The following is a 23,313-nucleotide window of genomic DNA, read 5'->3' on the forward strand; positions in this document are numbered from 1 at the left end:
AAGTTGAACTGACGGATGAATGGATAAAGGAGATGTGGTATACGTGCACAATGGAATATTAGCCATAAAAAGAATGAAATCTTGTCATTTGCGACAACACGGATGGACCTTGAGAACACTACGCTAAGTGAGATTAAGTTAGACAGAGAAAGACAAATACTGTATGATCTCACTTGTATGTGGAATCTAAAAAAATAGTAGAAACAAAACCAAGCTCATAGATACAGAAAACAGACTGGTGGATGCCAGGAGAGGGGATGCAAAACGGGTGAAGGGGGTCAAAAGGTATGAACTGCCAGCTATAAAATAACTGTCATGGGAGTGTAATGTACAGCATGGTGGCTACAGTCAGTAACACCACACTGCGTATTTCAAAGGTACTAAGTAAGAAAGTAGGTCTTAAAAGTTCTCATCACAAGAAAAAAAAAAGAAAAAAGTTGTGTAATTGTGTATGGTAATGGATGTTAACTAGACTTACTGCCATGTTCATTTTGCAGTGTATACAAATATTGAATCACATCGTACACCTGAAACAAACGTAATGCTATATGTCAATTATACCTCAATAAAAAAAGAAAAAAAGAAAGAAAGAAAAGAAGAGGAAGCAAATGCAACAACACTTGAAACAGAAGCATTTGTTATGGTCTGGTACAGGGAGCCCAGTACAGATGAAATCACTGTGCAAAGTGCACCAAATAATATCATACAAAACAAAAAATATTTTTCATCCAGCAGTGAAATAAAGACCATGCACACTCTTAGTCACTTTCTATCATAGTACCTTGCATCTTTTCCTTCATAACACTTACCACTACTTCAAATTCATTTGTTTGTCTCACCCCCCATGAAAATGCAGATTGAATAACTGAAGTTGTGTCTGCTCTATTCTCCAATACTGATTTTCACTATAGTACCCAATGTTTAAAGAATGTCCAGCACACAGTGAACATAAAGAAATTAAAGGAAAAGATGAGAATGTATGAAACAAGAACCAACAGAATAGCAAGTATAATTTAGTAAAGTCTATCCACTTAAAATAAGCAAATAAAACCACATCAAATCTCAAATCATTATTAAAACAATTTTTATAAGAGGCAGGGATATAGAACTGGTCAGAGTGAATATTTGAAGGAGAATTTAAGCATCATGGTAGCAGGTTTAGAGACTTAGATACATTTGAATAATCCTGTGAAATTTTAAAGATTACCCATGGTCTTACAACATTTTGAATCATATTAAGAAAAGAAAGTTTCATTTCCCTTTCCAAATCCCTACATAAGAATGTCAATATTGTTAACATTTTGGCATATATGTTTGCTGACTCTTTTGTATGTTCTTAGAGACAAAGCTACATAAAAAACCATTCATATTTTATCACCATCATCATTCTTAACATTTATTAAGCATCAGCACTAGATACTGTTGTAAGAGTTTTAAGAGTCCCTAACTCAACCCCCAATACTTCCTTAAGATAGCTATTATCCTCATTCTCTAAAGAATGGGAGAAAGAGTGCTTAATTAAGGACAATTTGCTTTTGTGATTTACCATTATAATTTTGAGACCTCTTTTCCTGTTCAAATTGATAAACTTTTAGGTTGTTCCCAATTGTATGTCACTAAATATAATTGGTACAGTTTAGGTTTTTGTATTATTTACTTCTGCAGAATGGATTCTTAGAAATGGAACTGATGGCTCAAAGGGTATTCACATTTTAACAGATACGATCAAATTACTCTCCAAGAGATTAAATTTATAGACCCATCACACAATTATGAATGTGCCTATTTCTGCATACACTCATTGACATTAGATACTACCACTCTTTGTAATTTTCAATAATCTGAAACAAGATAACCCATTGTATAATTTTTCATTTCCTTATAAATTAATAACAGGAATCTTTTTATCTGGCTATTCATTGTAATTTTCATAGTCTTAGTCTACTTTTCTATTAGATGCTTTTTATTAAGAATTCCATATTTTAGTTTATTAACACCATGTTTATTACTTGTGTTGGAAATATTTTCTTTGACTTTTGTTAATGAGTTTTCATATACTTTTTTAAATGAAAGATTATGAAAAGTAATTTTAATTTCCTTTTCTTTTATGGGTTCTAAGTTTCTGGTTTGCCTCACACAGGTTTCTCCTACCCTAAGCAATATACTTTGATATTTTCTTCTAATATCTTATAAATGTATTACTTATAAGATATTATTATATTAACATTATCTTATACTATATATTAATTTATAAGATATAATTTGCATTTTTAATCTAGTGGATGTATATTTCACATGGATATGAATGCAAATATAAGTTTATTTTCATTCAAAAGAGTAACCAATTCTGTCACCTAATTTATTGTGCACTTCATTTTTATCCAATGATCTGAAATTTCAACATTTTACAAATACTAAATTCTCTGCATATATTTGTCATCTTTTTGGTCTAATTTTACATTCTTTTCTATTTATCTATTTTTGTACTATCATATTTTAGTTATATTGACTTGATAGCATTCTGCACATGGCAAGGAAACGGACCATTAAAGGATATTAATTATCTCAAAAATATAAAGGCATTTTTGTATAATTGTAAATTATCATTTATCAAAACAACTACCAGTAATCCTACTAGAATTCTCAGTAGCAATGGACTAAATTTATAAATTAATTCGAGGAGTCTTGATTTCTTCCCATATAGGAACATGAGACAACTTATTCAGGTTTTATTTTGTAACTTTGTATTAAATTAGCTTTCTCCCTATAAGCTCGGTGTCTTTCTTACTAGATGTAAACCTTGATACTTCATAGTTTTCTGATATCATTAACTAAATTTATATTCATATTAACAGGTAATTTTATAAAGGAAGGCTTCAGGGTCATTTTTCTGTATACTTATCTAGTATTTGGCACCTTAAGCTGATTTACTAGTTTCATTTTTAGCTGATGCATATTTACTATATACGTCATCGTATCATCTTCAGATAACAGTAAGCTTGTCTCTTGTCAATATTTATGACATTTAAATTTTTATTATTATTAGCTCACTTTTCTAAAAGTGATAACTAGAGTGGTGATAGAAAAATCCCTGTATTCTTCCTGATTTTATTTGGGATGCCTCTAGTATGCCACTATTACTATAATATTAACTATTAATTTGCAGAAAATGTTTTACACATTTTCAGTAGTTTTTAATTATAAAAGATAGCAAACCTATTTTTTATTTAAATAATTATACTAACATTGACCCATTTTGACTTTGTTGAAATAAACCCTACACAGTCAATAGGTTTTAGTCCTTAAATAGAACACCTGAATTTATTTGTTAATTTTGATGTTTGCAACTGTTGTATTTATATACACATATGTATGCTCTTTTTAGGGGTTGTGTCTGAGGTATTGATGCTGAGGTTTGCCAGCTATGTAAAAAGAATGGGAAAACATTCCATCTTAACCTATATTCTGGAAAAAATTTTAATATATAAGAATTATTTGTTCTATGAGAGATCATTTGAAATGATAATAGTTCTTTTACTACATTTTTACCTCTTCCTCTTTGGCTATGTGCTTAGAGAAATGGTTCTCAAAGTATGACCATGGATAGGAAATATTGAGATCACCTGGGAGCTTGTTAGAACTACAAATTCTTGGACCCCAGTTCAGACCTACTGAAAGCCTGGGTTTGAGGATCATCAATCTGCATTTTAACAAGCCCTTCAGGTGATTCTGATACATGCTTAAGTTTGAGAACTACTGCCTTAGATTTCCTACCCCTTCCTCTTCAGCATATTTCAACTTTCTTCAGCTTTGGCAGACAATACTCAAATTTCTTCCACATGATAAAGTTTACTAGCACAGATGCACAGGATATACACTTATAATTATTTAAATATTTTCCATAGCTGTGGTTATATTTTCAAATTTATTATGCTCTGTGTTTCTTTTTGTTTAAAAAAGAAGATTCTTGGAGGGACAAGTCAGCAAGATGGCGGAAGAGGCGTTTTCAGCCATCACCCCCCCCCACCCCCTCTTAAACGAACATAGATTTTGACAACCACTAAGAAATAGATAGTAATACCTTTGTTGGGAGTCAGGGAGTCCAGCGGAGAAATTCCCGCACACCACTTGAGCAGAAAATCCGAGATCAGACCCACTGAAGCGGGTAAGAACACTTTTCCCTTTACCTGCATGGCCTCTCCCCCAGAGTGGCATAGCTCAGTGCCAAGAGAGGCTCCACTAAGCCCGAGATTTCCCCCGGGGGTGGGGAAAGTGGGAGCGTTGGGAGTGAGTGTTCAGCTTCCCACGCCTCCAGGACGCTGCCCCAAAGGCCACTTCTTTCTTGCCTCACCGGGAATAGCGAGGGTCTCAGCACAGCTGGGGTGTCGGGAGAGGCTGGGAGCAGGTAGGTGAGAGGACGACTCTCAGCCACAAGGGCTTGGACCTCAACAAGGGGCGCTGGAGCCTTCAGAGCCTACTGACCAATGCACGGACTCCTTCAGGAGGCTGGCCCACAAGCGGCTCTGGAAGCTTCAGCTGATGATTTCAGCCTCTAGCCCACCTGGCGCCTGCAACGCTCTGCGTGCCTCAGCCCTCCCCGCCTCCTGGCTGACGCGCCACGCGTGCGCTATGCGTGTGTGCCGCGTGGGAAGACAAGCCCTTGCGGACTGCTGGTGAGCACGCGCAGACGGCTGGCTCAGCTCCGCGGGATTGTCCGAAGTTCCCCGGATTTGCGCATTTCAGGGCTCTGCCCTAAGGAAAACACACAGAAGGCTTTCAGCACCCACCTTGGCTTTGGCGGATGGAGAGAAAGCAAACGATGTTAAGAATGCCTCCCCCCACCTTCCCAAAGAGGGAACAAGAGGTGGGGAGTGCGTGCATCTATAGAAAAAGTCTGATAGAGCCTCAGAATCCTTAGCTGCGCTGACAAGGTGTTTTTATGCCCGGGCGGGTCAGTAAAGACTGGAAAAGGTGACTGCTTTGTAAAATGCATACTATGGATCTTGAAGCACCCGTGTAACCTGGCCTCAGTCCTTCTTAGCAGTGGTCCCAGTGATCCTGTCTCCTCAGGGACCCAGAGGGAGACATGCCCATCTACATCCTTCCTATTGCCCACTGTGGACATTGAAGCAGCCTGTAACTCAGTTCCAGCCCCTCTCAGCTACTACATCTGGCAGTGTTTCCACATTTTGAGGTTTACACTTACCAACAGTCATTTGTGTTGTTCCCAACACTGTTTATGCCAGTTTTAGTCTTTATTATATCATTTAATTACCTATTATATAAATGGAAAATATGATTGCAAAAAGAAAGTATTTTATATGAAAACAAAGATGATTTGGGAAGATTTGATATAAATGCAATTCTAAAACTGCTATAGAATTATATATTCTTTGTTATAAAATCATATGTAAGAAAAATCATAAAAGATTTTTTAAACTATTATAGAAATCTAGAAGGATTTTATACTGATTGCTTCACAAGTATCTTTTGAATTTTTGTTCCACTTAAAAGAAACTAAAAATGGAAATCACAGATGGTTTATTATGGAATGTGATTTATACAAGCAAACTTTGTACAACCCCAGTCGATGATGCACATTCAAAGAAAGGACATGAGCTGGACCTATAAGAAAAAATTCGTCAATTCAATTATATTTATAGGTTTTAGGTTAAATGAAATATCCAAAGCGATATGTATCTTTTTTATGACACTTGTTTTACCTTTTAATTAATGTCTAACTATTACCTCTGGTAGACGAACTCCTGCTGTACATAAATTGGACTTCATTTCCTGATTATGTTCATTGAATCATTCAGTGGCCTCTCTTAAAAGACAAACACCACACCTTGGCTTCCAAGTCTTCAAGACATGGCAGCAGCCACTTCTGCTACTGCCTTTTTTGTCATTCATTCCCACCTTCTATCTTTATGTTCCAGGCACACTGACCTTATAAGTCTTTGAACACAACGGGCCTTTTCTCTCCTTGAGCTTTTCACATACAGTTATACCTGCATGGTATGCTCTTTCCATCTCATTGGTGTCCACCTGACTTACGTGTATTCCATAGATCCTCTCTTAAATGTATCTTCTTTATATAGGCCTTACTTGACCATGAGACCTAAAGTTGTTGTCCCTTATTCTAGCTCATGGCAACTTTTGTTTTCCTTCACAGTATACATCATAATTTTCCAAAAAACTTGTATTTGTGCATTTGTTTTTCAATGCTTTTTCTACCATTAAACTCCAAGGTCTAATAATGAGGCGATCTCTTTTATTCACTTCTATAACTCCAGGGCCTGACCAAAAAAAAAAGTACTTAGTTTTTTTGTTTATTAAGCAAATGAATGAAGAATCAACAGTGAGGATAAAACTAATGGGCATGTATGAATTTGATGGTGATGCAATGGGTGAACAATTTTCTAACTGTGATTTTTGAGATTATCTATAGTTATTAAAGTGCAAAATCAGAATGAAAGGTAGAACGTAGCAGTTTTTCTTATTAATTTCTATAATCTATATTTCTAACATCCAGCTGTTAAGTCTCTCATGAGAATTCTCTCTCACCTCACAATAATATAAGTTTAGTGATTACATAGACTTTTTCTCTCTTGTTCACTGCCAACCCTCAAACGGTATCTGGCACATAGAAGGTAATAAATAAATGTGCTTTTATTTAAGGATCACCACTGTAGATGAATACCTATTCTCAGATTTAATTATGATTTCAGAATTATTTCCAATTGTTCTGGCTAAAAGTGAAAGGCATTACAAAAAGAAATTAGCAGAAACTGGCTAGTTATTCACCAATTTCCCTTCTCTTCTTGGGCAGACAGAATTCCTTTCCCAGCTTCCTTACAATTAAGTGCAGCTAATTGATTCGGATATGGCCAATGGGTTACAAGCTGAACATCTTACAGGCCTGGTCTATTAAAAAAAACAAAAACAAAAAAACAAACAAAAAAACACAAACGCCAATACTTCACCCTCTTTTGTTGCCCAACTGTTGAATAGAGAGGGCTCTGTGTATCAAGAAAAGGGTGGAGCCACAAGATGGAAGGACCCTAGGTCAATGACTGACCAAATGGAGCAGAGCCTGTCCTCAAAAGTCAACCCCTGCTGTCCTAACATGTGAGGGAAGAACTAATTTTTAGTTGTTGTCAGACCACTAATATTTTGAGGTTTGCCTCACAGGTTCTCTAAAAATTTGAAGGTTTCATGTACACTGTAAATCACTTACAGTCAGTATACAAAAGGCAATCATTGAAATAATGAAAACAACACTGACAGTAGAGTCAAGTTTTGAGACCGCCTTGTAACTAGGAGGTAGGAGGGTTCCTAGAGATAATTTCAAGTACAAATTATGTGCCATCTTAAGCTTTCTTATGCTGGTGATAGCAAAAAGTTGAAATGTCCCCCTTATTCTTTCAATGCTCCAGTTCCACTGTTTCTAATATATTCAGGAAGAGCTTGAGGTACACAATTCATTTCTTTTTGTTGTTTGCTGGATTCACTCATTGGAGCAGAGGAAAATAAGTTGCTAAATAGAAGGTGGCCTGGCTGAGTGACAGCCAAAGCTTGAACTCTCTATAAGGTCTACCAGTCTGATTGTGACCCTGAGTGTTGATCCTCTGTCTTGCTGGGACAGAGGCAAATATTTCAGGGAATGATGCTCTCCCTCTCTTCACACCTCTCCTTCCCATGTCAAACTCAGTGAAAGAGGCTCCAAGTTAAATGGAACAGGACCCTTCTAAAGAAATGCAATCAAAATCTACCTTGTTTAGTTCTGTTCTACCTTAAAATCATAAATGAATGCTATTACATGTTCTTGAATTAGGTCCTAAACCTTGCATTTCAAATTTAGTACTTCAATATATCTAGCAATTGCCTATCTAATGTAGAGTTCTAACAAAATTTTCTCCCCCTAGGAAGGTAGTTTTTGAACACTTATCAACTAAGCACCATTATTTTTCCAGTGAGATTTTGGGCCACATCTATCCTGAGTTTCGATATGTGTCTCTCTACTTCTCCACTGAGTTCTTCCTCTATTCATTCATTGCACTATTTTATTATAATTATCCAATTCATTTGTAACATGTCTTATTTGGTAAAACAGTTCTCCATTTCTTTTTATTAAAATTGACTGAGCTACTTTGTTATATATATTTTGGAAAAAGTTTTTCAAATTTGTCATAAAATCCAACTCTAATTTTGATTACTTACAGGTTAAAGGTATACATTAATTTGCATATTACAAATTATTAAGCTATCCCATCTAAGAATAGAAAATGTCCCTATTTATTCTGATCTTTTATGTCTTTGTAGAGAGTTTTAATGTTTCCGTTTTTAGGTCTTGTATATTCTTTATTAATTTCTGGATAGTTGTAATTTTTTGGTTGCTGTTTTTATAAATGTATAGATTATTGCTTATATAATGGAATAATATTGAATAAGTTGATTTTATATTTAGTAACTTTGCTACACTTCCTTATTTAGCCCTAATATATTTTCAGTTGGGATATTATGTTTTGTCTTTATGGGGGGATTTTTGGTCTTTTTTCACTCTATATTATTTATTTACAATTCTCTTTACAACATTTGTAGAAAATCAATTTTGCAGTAGATTCAATTAATTACTTTCAATAATCCAGTTTTTGGTTTCACTAACATACTCAATTTCTTTGCTCTTGTTATTCTTTGCTGTATGTCCTGTCTTATTTCTGTTACAGCTTTCCGTTTCTTCATGTGTTAGCTATTTCCCCTTTTCCAACATCTTGAGTTTTGTAATTAATATTGGTTTGGTGATATCAGGTTTCTCACCCTCAGCCCTATTGACATTTTGAGCTATGTAATTCTTCCTTGTGTGTTTGGGGGGCTATTCTATGAACTGGGAGTGTTTATCAGCATCCCTGTCCTCTACCCACTAGCTTCCGGTAGGAATCCTCTCTTAGCCATGGCTATCAAATGTGTGTCCAAACACTGCCAAATGTCTCCTGTGATGGAAAGGAAATAACTTCTGTTGAGGACCACTGAAAATTGATCAAAGGCACATAACAAACTGAGAACTATTTATTCAAGAAAAACTACTGAAACTAAGAGAAGAACACTGGCAATCCGTGATGTTTCAACCTTGAGCTGCTACCTTACCCTCCACCTCCATCAGTACTACAGATCTACCAGGGTGGGGCAAGTTATGAAAGCAAGCAACTTTACTGTCGGGGGAGCTAACATGACTTGGAGTGGAAGCTGGAAAAACTCCATGACCCAGAGTTATCCAAAATAATAGTAATCTCAGTGGCAAACGTAGCAGCTTGCCTCAGTTTGCGAAAATGATTAAGGCAAGCAACTAACCAGCCAACTAGCCAGATATTCAAGGAGATCTTGAGAATGAGACAGCCATAATGGGTCTTGATAAGTTGTCACATATTCCTGGCTGTCTGAAAGGCTATATGCATGTACAAGGTCACACATATGTTCAGGAAAGTCCAAAGAGGGCCATAGTTATTTATACATCTTTGGCTAAGTGACAGGCCTTCTACATGAGCAGAAGAGACAAAAAGGCCAGCAGATATTAAAAGCTGAATCAGATTAATAATTGCCTGCAGTTTGTATGTGTTCCCCAATGAACATACAGATCCAGTGGCAAAGGGATGAACTGTCTCAAGGTGTTTAAGCACAAACTTTGGTCAATCATGCCGACACAGGAGTGATCCCTAGAAGCCAGCATTAATATAAAAGCAAGAAGAAGAAACAAAGACAAAAATACTGAGGCATCAGTATATCCATACACTACAGAGGAGAAAGGCTCCTTATAATTAGTGGAGGGAAATCCCTAAACAAACACAGGAACAAGCATAACACCTATGGGAGAATGCAAATCCACAGTTGTTACAATATATTATATAAAATCTCTTGTTTCCAACAGAAAATTAGCAAACATGCAGAGGAATGGGAAAGTGTTTCACATACTTTGGAAAAAGCAAACCATGTCTCTGATGGACTCTAGATATTGGACTTAGCAGACAAAGACTTCAAAACAGCTATTATAAATTGATCAAAAAAAACTAATGTAAACTATGCTTAAACAATAAGGGAAAGTGTAAGAACAATGACTATTCAAATAGAAAATATCAATTAAAGGCCTAGAAATATAAAAAAGAACCAAATAGAAATTCTTGAGTCAAAAAGTACAGTAACCAAAATAAAAAATTAACTATAGGGACTCAAGACAGTGGCATTATTCATAATATCCAAAGACCAGAAGCAATCTAAATGTACATCAACCCGTGAAGAGATAAACAATATATGATATAGCCACACAACGGGATACTTACTACTCAGCAATAAAAGGAATACAGTATTCATGTAGTTCATATAAGTGAACTTCAAAACATTATGTGAAGTGAAAGAAGCTAGATGCAAAAGACGATATATTGTATTATTTCTTTTATATGAACTATCCATAAAAGGCAAATCTTAGAGGTAGAAAGATTAGAGCTTTGCTTGGAACTGGGGGAAGGACCCAGAATTGACTAGAAGTGGGCATGAGGGTTCTTGTCTTGGTGATGAAAACGCTCTAATATGGGATAGATTTATTAAATCATTAAAAGGTTTACTTAAAATGAGTGAATTAGGTTGTGTGTAAGTTATTTGCCAATAAAGCTGTTAAAATATTGTTATTCATATCAAATATAAATAGAATTTTAATGGATCACATGCATTACATTTTTCTTGCAAATAATAATAATCATTATCATAGTATTAGTAAAGATTGTATATTTAGCCTTCATTATGCATCATTATATGAGGCTCTTTAAATGTATAATCATATTATTTACAACTATGAGAGAGAAAATAATAACTACCATGATACAGGTAAATGAATGCACACTAAGAAGAAAAAAATTGCTAAAGGTAGCTTGACTCCTAAGTTATTGGACTCAACCAATGCTTTTTATAGTTTGCTAGTTGTGTCTGTGTGTGTATGTGTGCACATGCACATGCATAAGAGAGAAATGAGATGTGATGTAAGATTAATATTGGGCAAATATGTTCAATGGAATGTAATGCTGTAGATAATATATTTTAAGACTTCATAATTACTGGGTAATATATATAAATACAAGTAAAATTACTGTTAAAATTATTAATTTCTTAGGGATTGAAATTTCAATAACTCTTTAAATTGCCAAATGATATTTTAATTTTGGTCTCAAATTTTTCAAGAAAGTGAAAAATTAACCTTTTGACTTATTAACCACTTGAGAATACTAGCAGCATTTTTCTTAGACTTTACACTAAACCATAAATTTTAAAATAATGTCTGTAAATAAAAACCTAATAGGTTATGATATTATAATGTAGATTTCAAAATAAGAAAAAATTTGATGCGTTGTTTTCACATTTTTAGTAATGTGAAACTGTAGCTTATACTCTAAAACTTATAACTACCTTATAAACCATTCTAAGCTTCATTTTATTAACACAAATGGTCAAGCCAATTACATAAAATATAGTTTCTTTCCTTTGTTTAACACATGAAAAATTCATCACTGATTCTCTGATTTTAAATAAATTCATAAGCTTTACTATTACCCATTAGAAGAGGTGTTTTGCTGACACAAAGATAAAATAAATTATTTATAATCAGTAAATCTTCATAGTATAAGAGTTTACATCAGTGATTTTCCAGAACTGGTAAAAAAAGAATGGTTAGTGGAAAATCTTACCACGCCAATGGAAAAGTAATTATTGATGATACTGTAAGGCACTGGGTCTCCCTTCTCATCTTTGTCATTAGGTATGACTTCAAACTTCCACCTGTCCAACATGATTTCTGTGCTGTTTTCAATGTCTTTTAAGATTTTCATCAGATTCTCACCTTCATAACCTAATGAAAAAAAAATTATCATGAGAAAAAAATAACCAAATAACAAAAGCTATAATTATACATGTTTAAGTGTGTGAATATGTGTGTATCATTCTAAAGCTAAATAATGCATTTTAAAGCAAATTCTAATACAGGTTGAAGAATTAACTATAATCTTATTATACTCATACCAATATTTTATCTTTAGCTTTAATTTGTAACTCATATTTCGCTCCTGTGGGACAAATTCTCAGTAGAGCCAACTGCCAAATGAACATCTCCAATGCATACCCCTCACAAAACTTTTTATCAATGTATTTATTCAAAGTGGAATTAATGATGTGCTTTGGTATCATCCTCCTGTGAACTCTCCCTCTGAAAGACAGTTGACTTCCCCCTCCACCCAGTTGCTATAGTTAAAAGCCTGGATGCCACGTTAGACTTGTCCCTTGTTTCTACTCCCTCTGCAGGCTTTATATTTGATAACACTTTTTTCCAGAAGCCACCCTCCCAAAATAATGGATTCTGTACAGTACCACAGCACACAGTTCTCAAAACTAGCCCTACCACAGAGCTAGCATGGTGCACTATAGTTATTTTCATTTTTCTCCCCACAAGTTCCTTTTACCAGGTGTGCCCTACAGTGAATGTCCAACAAATCCATTTTTAAATAAATCTACTATAGATAGTCACCATGGCCAGAAAAGAAACTTGTTGCTTAATATTATACTTTCTCTTAAATGTACCTTTAGTATCTAACATTATAGTTAATTAGGGCTGTAGCCTAATCCTGGCTGTGTTATTTACTTCAGTGTCTGCTTTTAACATTCTAAACAGTTTCTTCCTCTGTAAAAACTTAGGTTTGGTGTGAGAATTAAGTGAGAAAAAAAATGAGAAAATGCATAAAAGGTCTTAGTATATAAGGCAAAAGAATAGAAAGTTTTCAACAATACAATAATACTGACGATGACATTAGAATTTGAAATGTTATACTAAGTTAAATAATCTTTCTAACTCTATACACATTCTTACAATGATATTTTGAGTAGCAACAATATTTTCATAGATTTTTTTTCTGTGTCCAACTTCATTCTATATTTTAATAATTTATTTGTTGAACAAGAAAATGCCAGAGGCTATGAGTCCTCGTTAGATGTGTTAGCACACATAACTCTGGAAAAACTGATTGCATTAAAAGAAAAGGGAATAGGCACTGTAATATGCCAACATTAAATTACATTTATGGTGTATTTGTTGAATTAACTATTAGAGGGGCAAAGCAGCCAGAAACCAGGAATACGTATCTTGGAGCCTACCATCTCTTCTTACCTTACACAGGTCTAAAAACTAATTATACACCATTCAATACACACAGCAAAGAGTACAACAAACAATGATTACACAGATATAAACATTAAAAGTATTAAAAATCATTTCAGTAAATGTCATACCATATTTTATAATTCAAAAATTATGAACTTACATAATATACATATAATTGTACTCAGTGATAAAACACTGAATTGTTTAAACTACAAGACTATAGTAATTAAGCGTACTTATTTTTCAGGTGTTTCTTAATAGTTCCACCCTCATTCCCAATGTTTATTTTTTTTTTAATTTTTAATTTCTTTTAACACCCCCAAATAAATTATATATATATATATATGTTTCCCTATTGCATTGAATTAAAAACAGTTAAATATATTCACCTATTCTCCAAATTCTACTCTTGTTTGAAAATAAGTATGATGGTTTTAGATATAAATGAATTTATATACATTAAACTAATACTGTATAATATAGTATGAAAATATAGTATATTTAATATATAGTATTATATACAAACCCACTCAGCAGAAATATGAGTAAATGATAATGCTCTAAAACAAACATTGAGCTTGTCCTCAGCTACATCTCAGGTTAACAGAAGCACCGTTCAGCATAACACTGGAAAAATGTAGGAATGGCAACCGACCAGGAGACAACATAATAGAATTGAATTTAATGAAAGAATTAATACAGCTAGATTAAGTAGGGTCAATTAACTTAAATTCTTTAGCACTGGATAGGTTCTCAAAGTTTTTATGGCTAAGTATGAAAAAGGCTGGTATCAATCAGTCTTCTAGCCAAGTAAAAATGGAAAGAGAGAGGCAATAAATCTATTTGGAGAATCATATCTGCAGTTCAGTGCTAATTCGCAAAGGTGAAGAATTCCAAATTGTAGTTCCCCATTTAACAAATATCTATGCCCTACTTGTTTAGATTTATCTGTGCTCAAGCTTGTTTAATAATGATCCATAACTATAAATAGGATTCCTGAACTCAATAAGATTATATTTTTTAAAAAAAGATAAATTAAACTTATTAAATATGCAAACAAAGCTTGTTCCAGAAAAGAATGATGCTATTTTGCTTCCATTATTTTGATTTAAAGCCTATAATCACTCTAGGCTAAGAAACCAAATGAAAACATAATTAGTATTTATCTTCGCTTTAATGATATGATGTTATCATAATGACTGATTCTATCTAAAATATCATAGAAATTTTTACAAATTTAAAATCACATAAAGAAAAGCAACAACATATATTTGTAAGAGTGTGCTCCATGTGAAATTCTGCCTCCTACCCCCTTACTCTTCACAAAACATTTTTCTTGCAATAAACTTCAGAATTTTGTTTGAGAGATTAATCATTGCCAGAAAAATTGCAAAGAGAATGTAAATTAAGTATTTTTTTCAAATGCCCTACAACATCTTATATTTGTACAGTGTTATGTTTTCCAAAATATGTAAATATACTCATAAAAATTAAGCTTCCAGTCAATAGATTCCAGTGATATTACGTGAACAAAATGATTATTGGTTGAATAAAGTAATTTCTTTCCCAAATGTTAAGCATAATGATAATTACTATAATTACAGGAAGGACTCAGCCCAGACACTGGGGAAACAACTTGATAGTTGGGTGTAAGAACCTCCAAGGCAGATACCATTATTTTCTTCAAGTTCTGATGAGGAGTCTGAAGCACACAATTGTTAAGCAACTTGCTCAAAGTTAGACACCTGACAAGAAATAATCCCACCCCAGGGCATGTTTCTTTATTAGTAAACTCTAGCAGATCGTACCTCCATTTTCCTAATTGCTCACCTTGGGCATCTTGCAGTCCCCCTTGATACCTCACTTTCCCCAAAGTCCCTACCCAATCCATTGGCAAGTTGTATCAGTCTATCCCTGAAAATGTCAGTCTGTGCACTTGTCTCATTTGTACTACCACCGCCCTAGTCCAGCCCATTTATCCTCTAAATACAATGGTAATCCAAATTCTCCTTTCAAAAACTATGCTTCCCCACATTGCCACATTTTCTTAACAGTCTTTTATGCCCCCAAATTAACCAATTTTGAAAACACAAATGTCACTGTGCCACTCTGCTTCTGAAACTCTTCCAAAGTTTCACTGTGTGCTTCAAAGTCAATCACATAAAATTTTTACCATGACCATTAAGACCTGCATAATCTGGCTCCTGATTATCTCTCCAATGTCATCCTATTCACCTCCCTGAGGCCATACCTACCCACTGCCCCATGACCTCTTAGAGTTACATCAGCCTTCCTTCAGTCCTTTCAGTACAAAGAGCTCGCTCTTTCTTCCTCATATTTTAAATCCAGCTTAAATGTTACTTCCTCAGAGAGGTCTTCTTGACCATATAGCTGAATAGTTCCCCTCGGTTATTCTCTGAAAATACACTCTGATTCTTTCATATCCTTGACCTTATTTTGTAATTATATATTTCATTATTCAGTGATTTATTGTCTGTGTACTCAATGAAAATGTAACCTCCAAAAGTGTAAGAACCCTTTATTTATTTTCTCATTTAATATCCACCACCTAGAACAGTGCCAGCACATGCTAGACATGCACAAAGAGTTCATCATCAATATACACTTTGACATATACTATAATCCATGTGTCTTTGGCCACTGATAAAAATATCTTTAAAACTGTTTATAAGGAAATAATTAGAGGATGCCCTGAATGGAACTTCTATATCAATTTTGAGATTTAAGTCACTTGCCAGCTTGAAACCAAAATAAAATTATTAATTTTCAAATATCAAAAATATTTCCAGAGGAATACGTAAGAAGCCGCATGCATGATTCTCTTCCTTTTAATCAATACACGTATATTAACATTGGCAAATATGAGCATCTCGTAAGCAATGGTTCATTCTATCTATCTATCTATATCTATCTTTAGATTCTATACAATTTAACTCAGTATTTTATAATATTCTTCTACTAAGTTATATCCTTAATGAAAGTTACAAATATATCATATACCATGTTTTTAACTTGGTTTCAAATTCTGTCAAATACACAAATACATGTATATACATCTTAGAGTTCACAAGGTGCCCAGGTATTCATGGAACAATTCTTCTCAAATTTTGTTGTAAATCAAGTTACTTAGGGAGTTTGCTTAAAAAAAAAAAATCAACTGCCTGGGTCCCATCTCTAGAGATTTCCATTTAGCATATTTGAAGTAAGGTCAGTCCACTATATTTTTAACAAGCTCCCCAAGGGCTTCTGATTTACACTGTCTTAGTAGACACTTTTCAAACTTCTCTGAGTTTAGATGCTAAAAATATTTAGGATTAGGTTCTTGTTTCTTTAGCAAAATATGGTTTTCTTTTCTTTGGTATCTTCAGGTAAGTTTAGCCTGTTAATGACACTTCAAATTATTTTAAGATCTCATCTTGAAATATTCTCCCCTTACTCACCTGTTCCATCTACACTATTCCATTTTCAGTTCCTTCAGTATGTCAAGTGCCTTTGTATCTCTGGGCCTTTGGACTTGATGTTCCCTCTGCCTATAACGTCCACACCCAGTTCTATATGGCTCCGTCATTATCCACCTATTAGGATTCTTCTTATGTCACCTCGTCAATTCCTAGGTGAGGTCGTTCATTATGTTGATTATCATCTTACTTGTCAGTAGGAAGTCTCACAATTTACACGACTTCATGTTCCACTAGAATTTAAAGCTCCGTCGAAAGCAGATATTGTTTTCTTTCTATTCTTAACCCTGTACCCCAAGTGCAGAACACACCACCTGGTGCACAGTGGGTCTCAGAAAATGTGTTACCTCTTGTACTTATTCCTGGACAAGTCATTTGTTAGCCTTTCAATTTTTTTCCTTTGTTTGTGATTTTCTCACACACTCAGAGATTACAAATCTGAACATTATTTTAGAGTTAACCCATGCTTATCTCATTTCTTAAATTGGAAACCCCAAAACCAAAGAGGGTTGGAAGCTTGCCTGCCCCATCAAGTATATAATTAGCACTCAGTCTAACTCTTGGTCCACTATTTGTTTCTCTACCCTAGACTATTGTTCAAAATTATACTACATATTTGACAGCAATTATGTTTGCTGAAATCACATGGCAGCTGTCATGCAGTGAAGAAATGCTGGATTTAGTTTTTTGGGAAGGGTGCTCTGTACTATATCTCTGTTTTTTAAGATTTTTTTTTTTGTTTTAGCTATTTTACCTCCTCCCCATCGCAGGCATCTTGCTAGATCATTGCCGGTCCCGAGAGGCAGAATAGCCACTGGAGGATGCTTGACTACATTTGCCTTTTCTGTAGAATTGAAAAATTGAAATAAAATAAATTTTTGATCACAGACAGAACAACAATGAAAAAAACACAGCTTGGCATGGAAGGCATTCCACCAGGTACTTATAAACATAAAACGTTCTATTTTATAGTTATATACAATTATAAATTGATTAATTTGTATGTATTTCTAGCAATTTATAAAACAAATAAATACCAAAATTCACAGTGACAGGAATTTTCAAGACTTATGCATGAGGAAAGCCTTTTAAATATGTTAATTCAGTTAAAAATTGTAGCGAGTCTGAATTAACTCCTTTGAAATTCTCAAGGATGCAGTTATATGCAACACAGGAATATCATACAAGGACATAAGCAGAGTGGAGAAGTAGCTTCCTATAAAAAGTCCCTTGCAACATCAACTCGAGGTACACTTTAAGGAATAAAATATTTTGAAAATAGTGGAATTCTAAAAGTTAGTAAAACGCTAACAATGGTTGTGCTGTTCTGTGTCAGAGTCAACGACGTAAAAGGTTACCAGGTTTTGTTTGAGGTTCAACATTATACAACATAGTGTTTGAGTCCAGTAAAGATATTTGCCACTGAAATTCCACATGCTTTTGTTTGAATCACTGAGCAAATCTCACAAACATATATTACTTTTCTTTATTTTTCTCCCTTCTCAGCCCTTCAAAGTAAGCATATGTGGGTGTGTAGGAATGGGGAGGGAATAGATTATGTAGGGATGTGCCACAGTGTACTAACCAAGGCTTAGATTTTGAGGGCTAATGCAAACCAACAATATCTTCCTGTTTTCACTAAAATTCTTACAAGTTCTCAGACATTGTTCAAGCAACCCCTTAATTTTTGCAGTTCTTGAACTCTGGTTTTCTCCTTAAATATATTAATACTACTGACATTGTTTATTGGAAGGCCAAAGAATACAATTTTCCCTGTTTTTCCTTTTTTAAAAATGTTAGTAGATTAAAGTCGTTATATGCTTACCAAAAGTGTGCTGACAATATGTATTCATTTTTAATTTGAATATTTTTGAGGGTATGAAAAGGTAGAATATTCTCAACTGCATTGACTAAATAAAAGTTTGCTTCAATATATATAGATAGTAAAACTTCTTTTGAATCAATCTTTCCTTTTTATGAAGAGGCCTATTTTTAAAAAAGATTGGTCAATGCAGATCCAGAAATATTTGAGGGCTTATTAAATTCCAAGAGAAATGAATGAGAAAAGAAGGATTTCTAGTTACTTGTAAATTTTTTTGTCAGTTAAAAATTTGAAATATAGAAGAATAAATTAAGCCAGTAAACAGTGTGTAACATTCCAGATGTCTAAGTGTATCACTATGTATTTTGTTTATTTAATGCATCCACATCCAAAGATATGGATGCATTAAATAAACAAACAAAATACACAGAATTTAAGGTTACCACTCTCACCCCAGCTACGTTAAATGTGTGTCTTCATTACCTATGCAGTCCAAAATCCACCCCACAGTTCCATCTCCACCGCAGGCTAACACTCTGAAATCAGGAACATCACGGAAAAAGTTTAACCTGAAAAATAAGCATGTTATGGCACATGATTGATATTTCAAAATTAGGACATTTTTAGTTTTGTATATTTAGCATTTCATCTAATGAAAGATTTTGATTTTATTGAAAAACATTAAATTCTTATGTAGAATGAAATTCTAAAATAAAAGTATTAACATGTCCTAAGTTAAACATTGTCATTATAAACTCTATATTCTATAATAAATATATTTTTTCTTTTATCAACTCTAAAGTTAAAAAAATAAAGTTAATAAATTATAATAATTTTCACTAAGATATACTCCCATATGCGGTATGCATATATATAATGCAGAGTGACATATACAAAATTGTTTCATTTACTAATTTTTATTGATAAACAATTCTTTTGAATAATTACATAAATGTGATCAATAGGTCAGTAAATATGTCTTTTGAGAGTTTTCTGCCTTCTCCATTACTGGAAGAAATTGATCAGGCTGCATATGAGGTTTTAGCCAACTGTATTCAGTGTTTCCTTCTGACTGAATCTGCAACTAGAAGCCAGGCTTCCCCCTGTCTTTTGACCTGGTTGGCAGTGTTTGCCACCCAGGAATACTCAAGACTAATTGCGGGGTCAGCTGTGATAAATGTCCACTGCTTCTGCTGCTATTGCATGCAGTGTGCTTATTAATGCAACCTACCTTGGGGAAAATTACAAAGGCAGGTAATGCACCCAGTTATACAATCATACATGCCTATTTTCTTGCAAAAAAAAAAAAAAAAAGAATTGAAATAGGACAGAATATTTAGAATGTGTCTCTTCACCTTTCTTGCCCCAATGGTAACAGTATAATACAGTTGGCCCTCCCTATCTACAAGTTCCACATCTGCAGATTCAACCAACCAGGGATCGAAAATCTTAAAAAAAAATCCAGAAAGTTTCAAAAAGCAAAACTCGAATTTGGTGAGCCGCAACTATATATTTACAAAGCAATTTATATTGTATTTACACCTATTTACATAGTATTTACATTTTATTACGTACTGTAGTAACCTAAAGACGATTTAAAGTAGGCGCAAACACTATGCCTTTTTATATAAGGGACTTAGATCATCTGTGGACTTTGGTATCTGGAGAGTCCTGGAACCCATCCCCTGCGAATACCACAAGAAAATTTTCTATAGGATTACATATATAAATGTACACATGTAAATTTTATCGCACACGTTTTTAACATAAATGGGATTATGCTATACATCCTTTTAATTTATCCGTGTGCATTTTTTGACTTAAAAATGTCAGAGATCTTTCTGTGTCAGTGTATATATAAAGATTTATTATAAGTGACTGTATTAAATAGGGTGTATATTCTATGATTAAATAAGTAATTTCATGTACTTTTAAACTCTTTAGTGTTTCACTATCACAAAAAAACAGGTATTGTAGTTAACATTATTTGAATACATTTATGTGAACAAGTGCATTATGTTCTGAAAGCTAATCTTCTATAAGGGAAATATTCCACTACAACATTATGATACCCTCTGAATGGCGCCCACTGTAGAAAATGTAAGGGCCCACTTCCTTGAAACTCCAAAACACTACATATAAACAACTTTATGATGTTTCTTCAATAAGTGAAAAATACTATGGTGCTGTTATTGCATAATCACATGCCTGTTTACTAGTGGGTTGAACATATTTTTGTAGGTTTACAGATGTGTGACCTCCTTTGTGAACTGCATCTTTAAAGCCTTGTCCTTCTTTTCCATAAGTTGTATTTTATTATCTTATAAACTCTAAGTATTATGAGTGATATTCTTATTTAAATTAGCATCATTAGAAAAAAACATTTGGTTAATGTAATACAAACAGCGTGCAAATATAATAGAAATGTAAACAAATCAACTAAAATCCCATCCCCTGATACTAAGAGCCACAAATATTTAGAACATGAAATTTTCCTGTATTTCCTCATGCATTGTATTGTGGGCATTTACCTGTCATTAGACATGTTGAAATATTTTCTTCCAGACTATCACTGGTTAGTTTGCTGTTATATAAGCAATATAATAAACACCTATATACCAGTTGCCCAACCCAGAGAGTAGAATATTCCTAATAACTTACATATACTTGCGTTCTTTCCCTATAGCACCCCCTTCCTCGTTAATAAAGGTGACCACTATTCTGAATTTCAGGTTATCATGTGTATGCCATAAACAACACATTGTTTGTATGTTGCTTTTTCATCTCAGCATTGTTACTAACATTCCTCCATGTAGCAGGTGAATTTCCATCCACGTGTAGTTGAAGAGTTATTTTATTTCTACTGCTGTGTTTAATACCATTTATGTGGATATGCTTTTTAAAATCCATACAATGGATATTTGGATTGATTAGCTTTATGTTCTCATAAAAAATGCATTACTGGACATATTTTCTAGTGCTCATGGACAGTGACCACTTTTGCAACTTTACAAGATCATGCCAAACTGTTTCCTATAGAAGTTGTACCAAAGTATGTATGCAAAACAAGGTGGAGGGCTTCCCTGGTGGCGCAGTGGTTAAGAATCCGCCTGTCAATGCACGGGACACGGGTTCGAGCCCTGGTCTGGGAAGATCCCACATGCCGCAGAGCAACTAAGCCCGTGAGCCACAACTACTGAGCCTGCGCATCTGGAGCCTGTGCTCTGCAACGGGAGAGGCTGCGACAGTGAGAGGCCCGCGTGCCGCGATGAAGAGTGGCTCCCACTTGCCACAACTAGAGAAAGCCCTCGCACAGAAACGAAGAACCAACACAGCCAAAAATAAATTAAAAAAAAAAAAAAAAAAGGTGGAAAAAAACTGTGCTGAGCCCATCCTAACACTTGTAATGTCATACTTGTTAATTTTATGTGTTTCCTCGTTCGTGAAATGCCTTTTCATATCTTTTCTCTACTCCTTTTTTACTTGTTGATTTGTAAAACTTCTTTACTTCTTGATTTTAATCCTTTTGGGTTTTTTTTATTTCTTTTTTTTGGCAAATACTTCCTATAGGTTTAAAGTTTTTTTCTTTTACTTTCCTTAATGTATATTTTAACAAGTAACATTTTAGTTTTAATGTATTCAAGTTTATCAATCTTTTGATAAATGGCTAGCACTTTAGCCTGCTTTGTGTAAGAAACAATGTTTCCTCAGTGGACAGAAGAAAATTCACATTTACTCTCCTAAAATTTCAGTTTTAATTAAAAAAAAATTATTTATTTTATTTTTGGCTGCGTTGGGTCTTCGTTGCTGCACGCGGGCTTCTCTAGTTGTGGCGAGCGGGGGCTACTCTTCGTTGCGGTGCATGGGCTTCTCATTGCAGCGGCTTCTCTTGTTGCAGAGCATGGGCTCTAGGCATGTGGACTTCAGTAGTTGTGGCACATGGGCTCAGTAGTTGTGGCTCGCGGGTTCTAGAGTGCAGGCTCAGTAGTTGTGGTGCACGGGCTTAGTTGCTCCGCGGCATGTGGGATCTTCCCAGACCAGGGCTTGAACCCGTGTCCCCTGCATTGGCAGGCGGAATCTTAACCACTGTGTCACCAGGGAAGCCCCTTAGTTTTAATTTTGACATAGAAATTTTATGTGATGATGCAAGGTAGGATGGTGTGAGTTATTGGAATAGAATAGAATATATAATATATATAAAATATCCACAATATTCTAGAGTGGTTCTGTCTAGTAGTGATCCCTTTCTTCTTTTCCCTTCTTCACTGCCTTCTTTCATCCCTCTGCCCTCCCTTTCTCTTTCTCCATTCCTCCCTTTCTCGTCTCCTTTTGGGTGTTGTGCAACAATTTTTCTCTTCATTTTTAAATCCATCTTTTCATGTTTTGGATAATTCAGTTTTCTATCATGCAAATCCATTATAAATCAAATTTCCATATGTGGGTATTTTTCTTTTTAGACTCTGTTCTATTTTATTCATGAATTTGTCCATCTCTGAATCAGTACCACACTCTTACAACACTATAGCTTTATAGTTAATCTATGTCTCATTGAACATGAAATCTTAGCTATTATTTTTTTCTTTGCTTTACTGTATACATATTAAATTTAACTTGTCATATCCCATAAGGGTGAAAATAAAAACACACACAAAAAAATAATAAATGTTTAAAAAAATTGCATTACATGAAGTCTATTGATCAATTTTAGGAGAAATAACATCTATATGGTGTTAATTCCTCATCCATGAATATAGGATTTTTCAATCAGCTTAGATATTCTTTAATATCCTTAAATAAATTACAACATTTTTTTGCTTGCA

General features: G+C 34.2%; 1 protein-coding gene across 6 annotated transcripts in view; it reads right to left on the minus strand.

The window, feature by feature from the left end:
- Window positions 1–23,313, minus strand: part of DGKB (diacylglycerol kinase beta) — a 706,264-nt gene that overhangs the window by 383,788 nt on the left and 299,163 nt on the right. For all 6 annotated transcript variants that reach the window (XM_036862745.1, XM_036862743.1, XM_036862746.1 and 3 more), the window contains 3 exons: window positions 18,977–19,062; window positions 17,426–17,515; window positions 11,730–11,890 (listed from right to left, as the gene is read on the minus strand). In XM_036862745.1, the coding sequence (XP_036718640.1) occupies window positions 11,730–11,890; window positions 17,426–17,515; window positions 18,977–19,062 (337 nt within the window). The remainder of the gene's footprint in view (window positions 1–11,729; window positions 11,891–17,425; window positions 17,516–18,976; window positions 19,063–23,313) is intronic.

The sequence above is a fragment of the Balaenoptera musculus genome, chromosome 9 (assembly GCF_009873245.2).
Source record: "Balaenoptera musculus isolate JJ_BM4_2016_0621 chromosome 9, mBalMus1.pri.v3, whole genome shotgun sequence".
In the NCBI taxonomy this organism is placed as follows: Eukaryota; Metazoa; Chordata; class Mammalia; order Artiodactyla; family Balaenopteridae; genus Balaenoptera; species Balaenoptera musculus.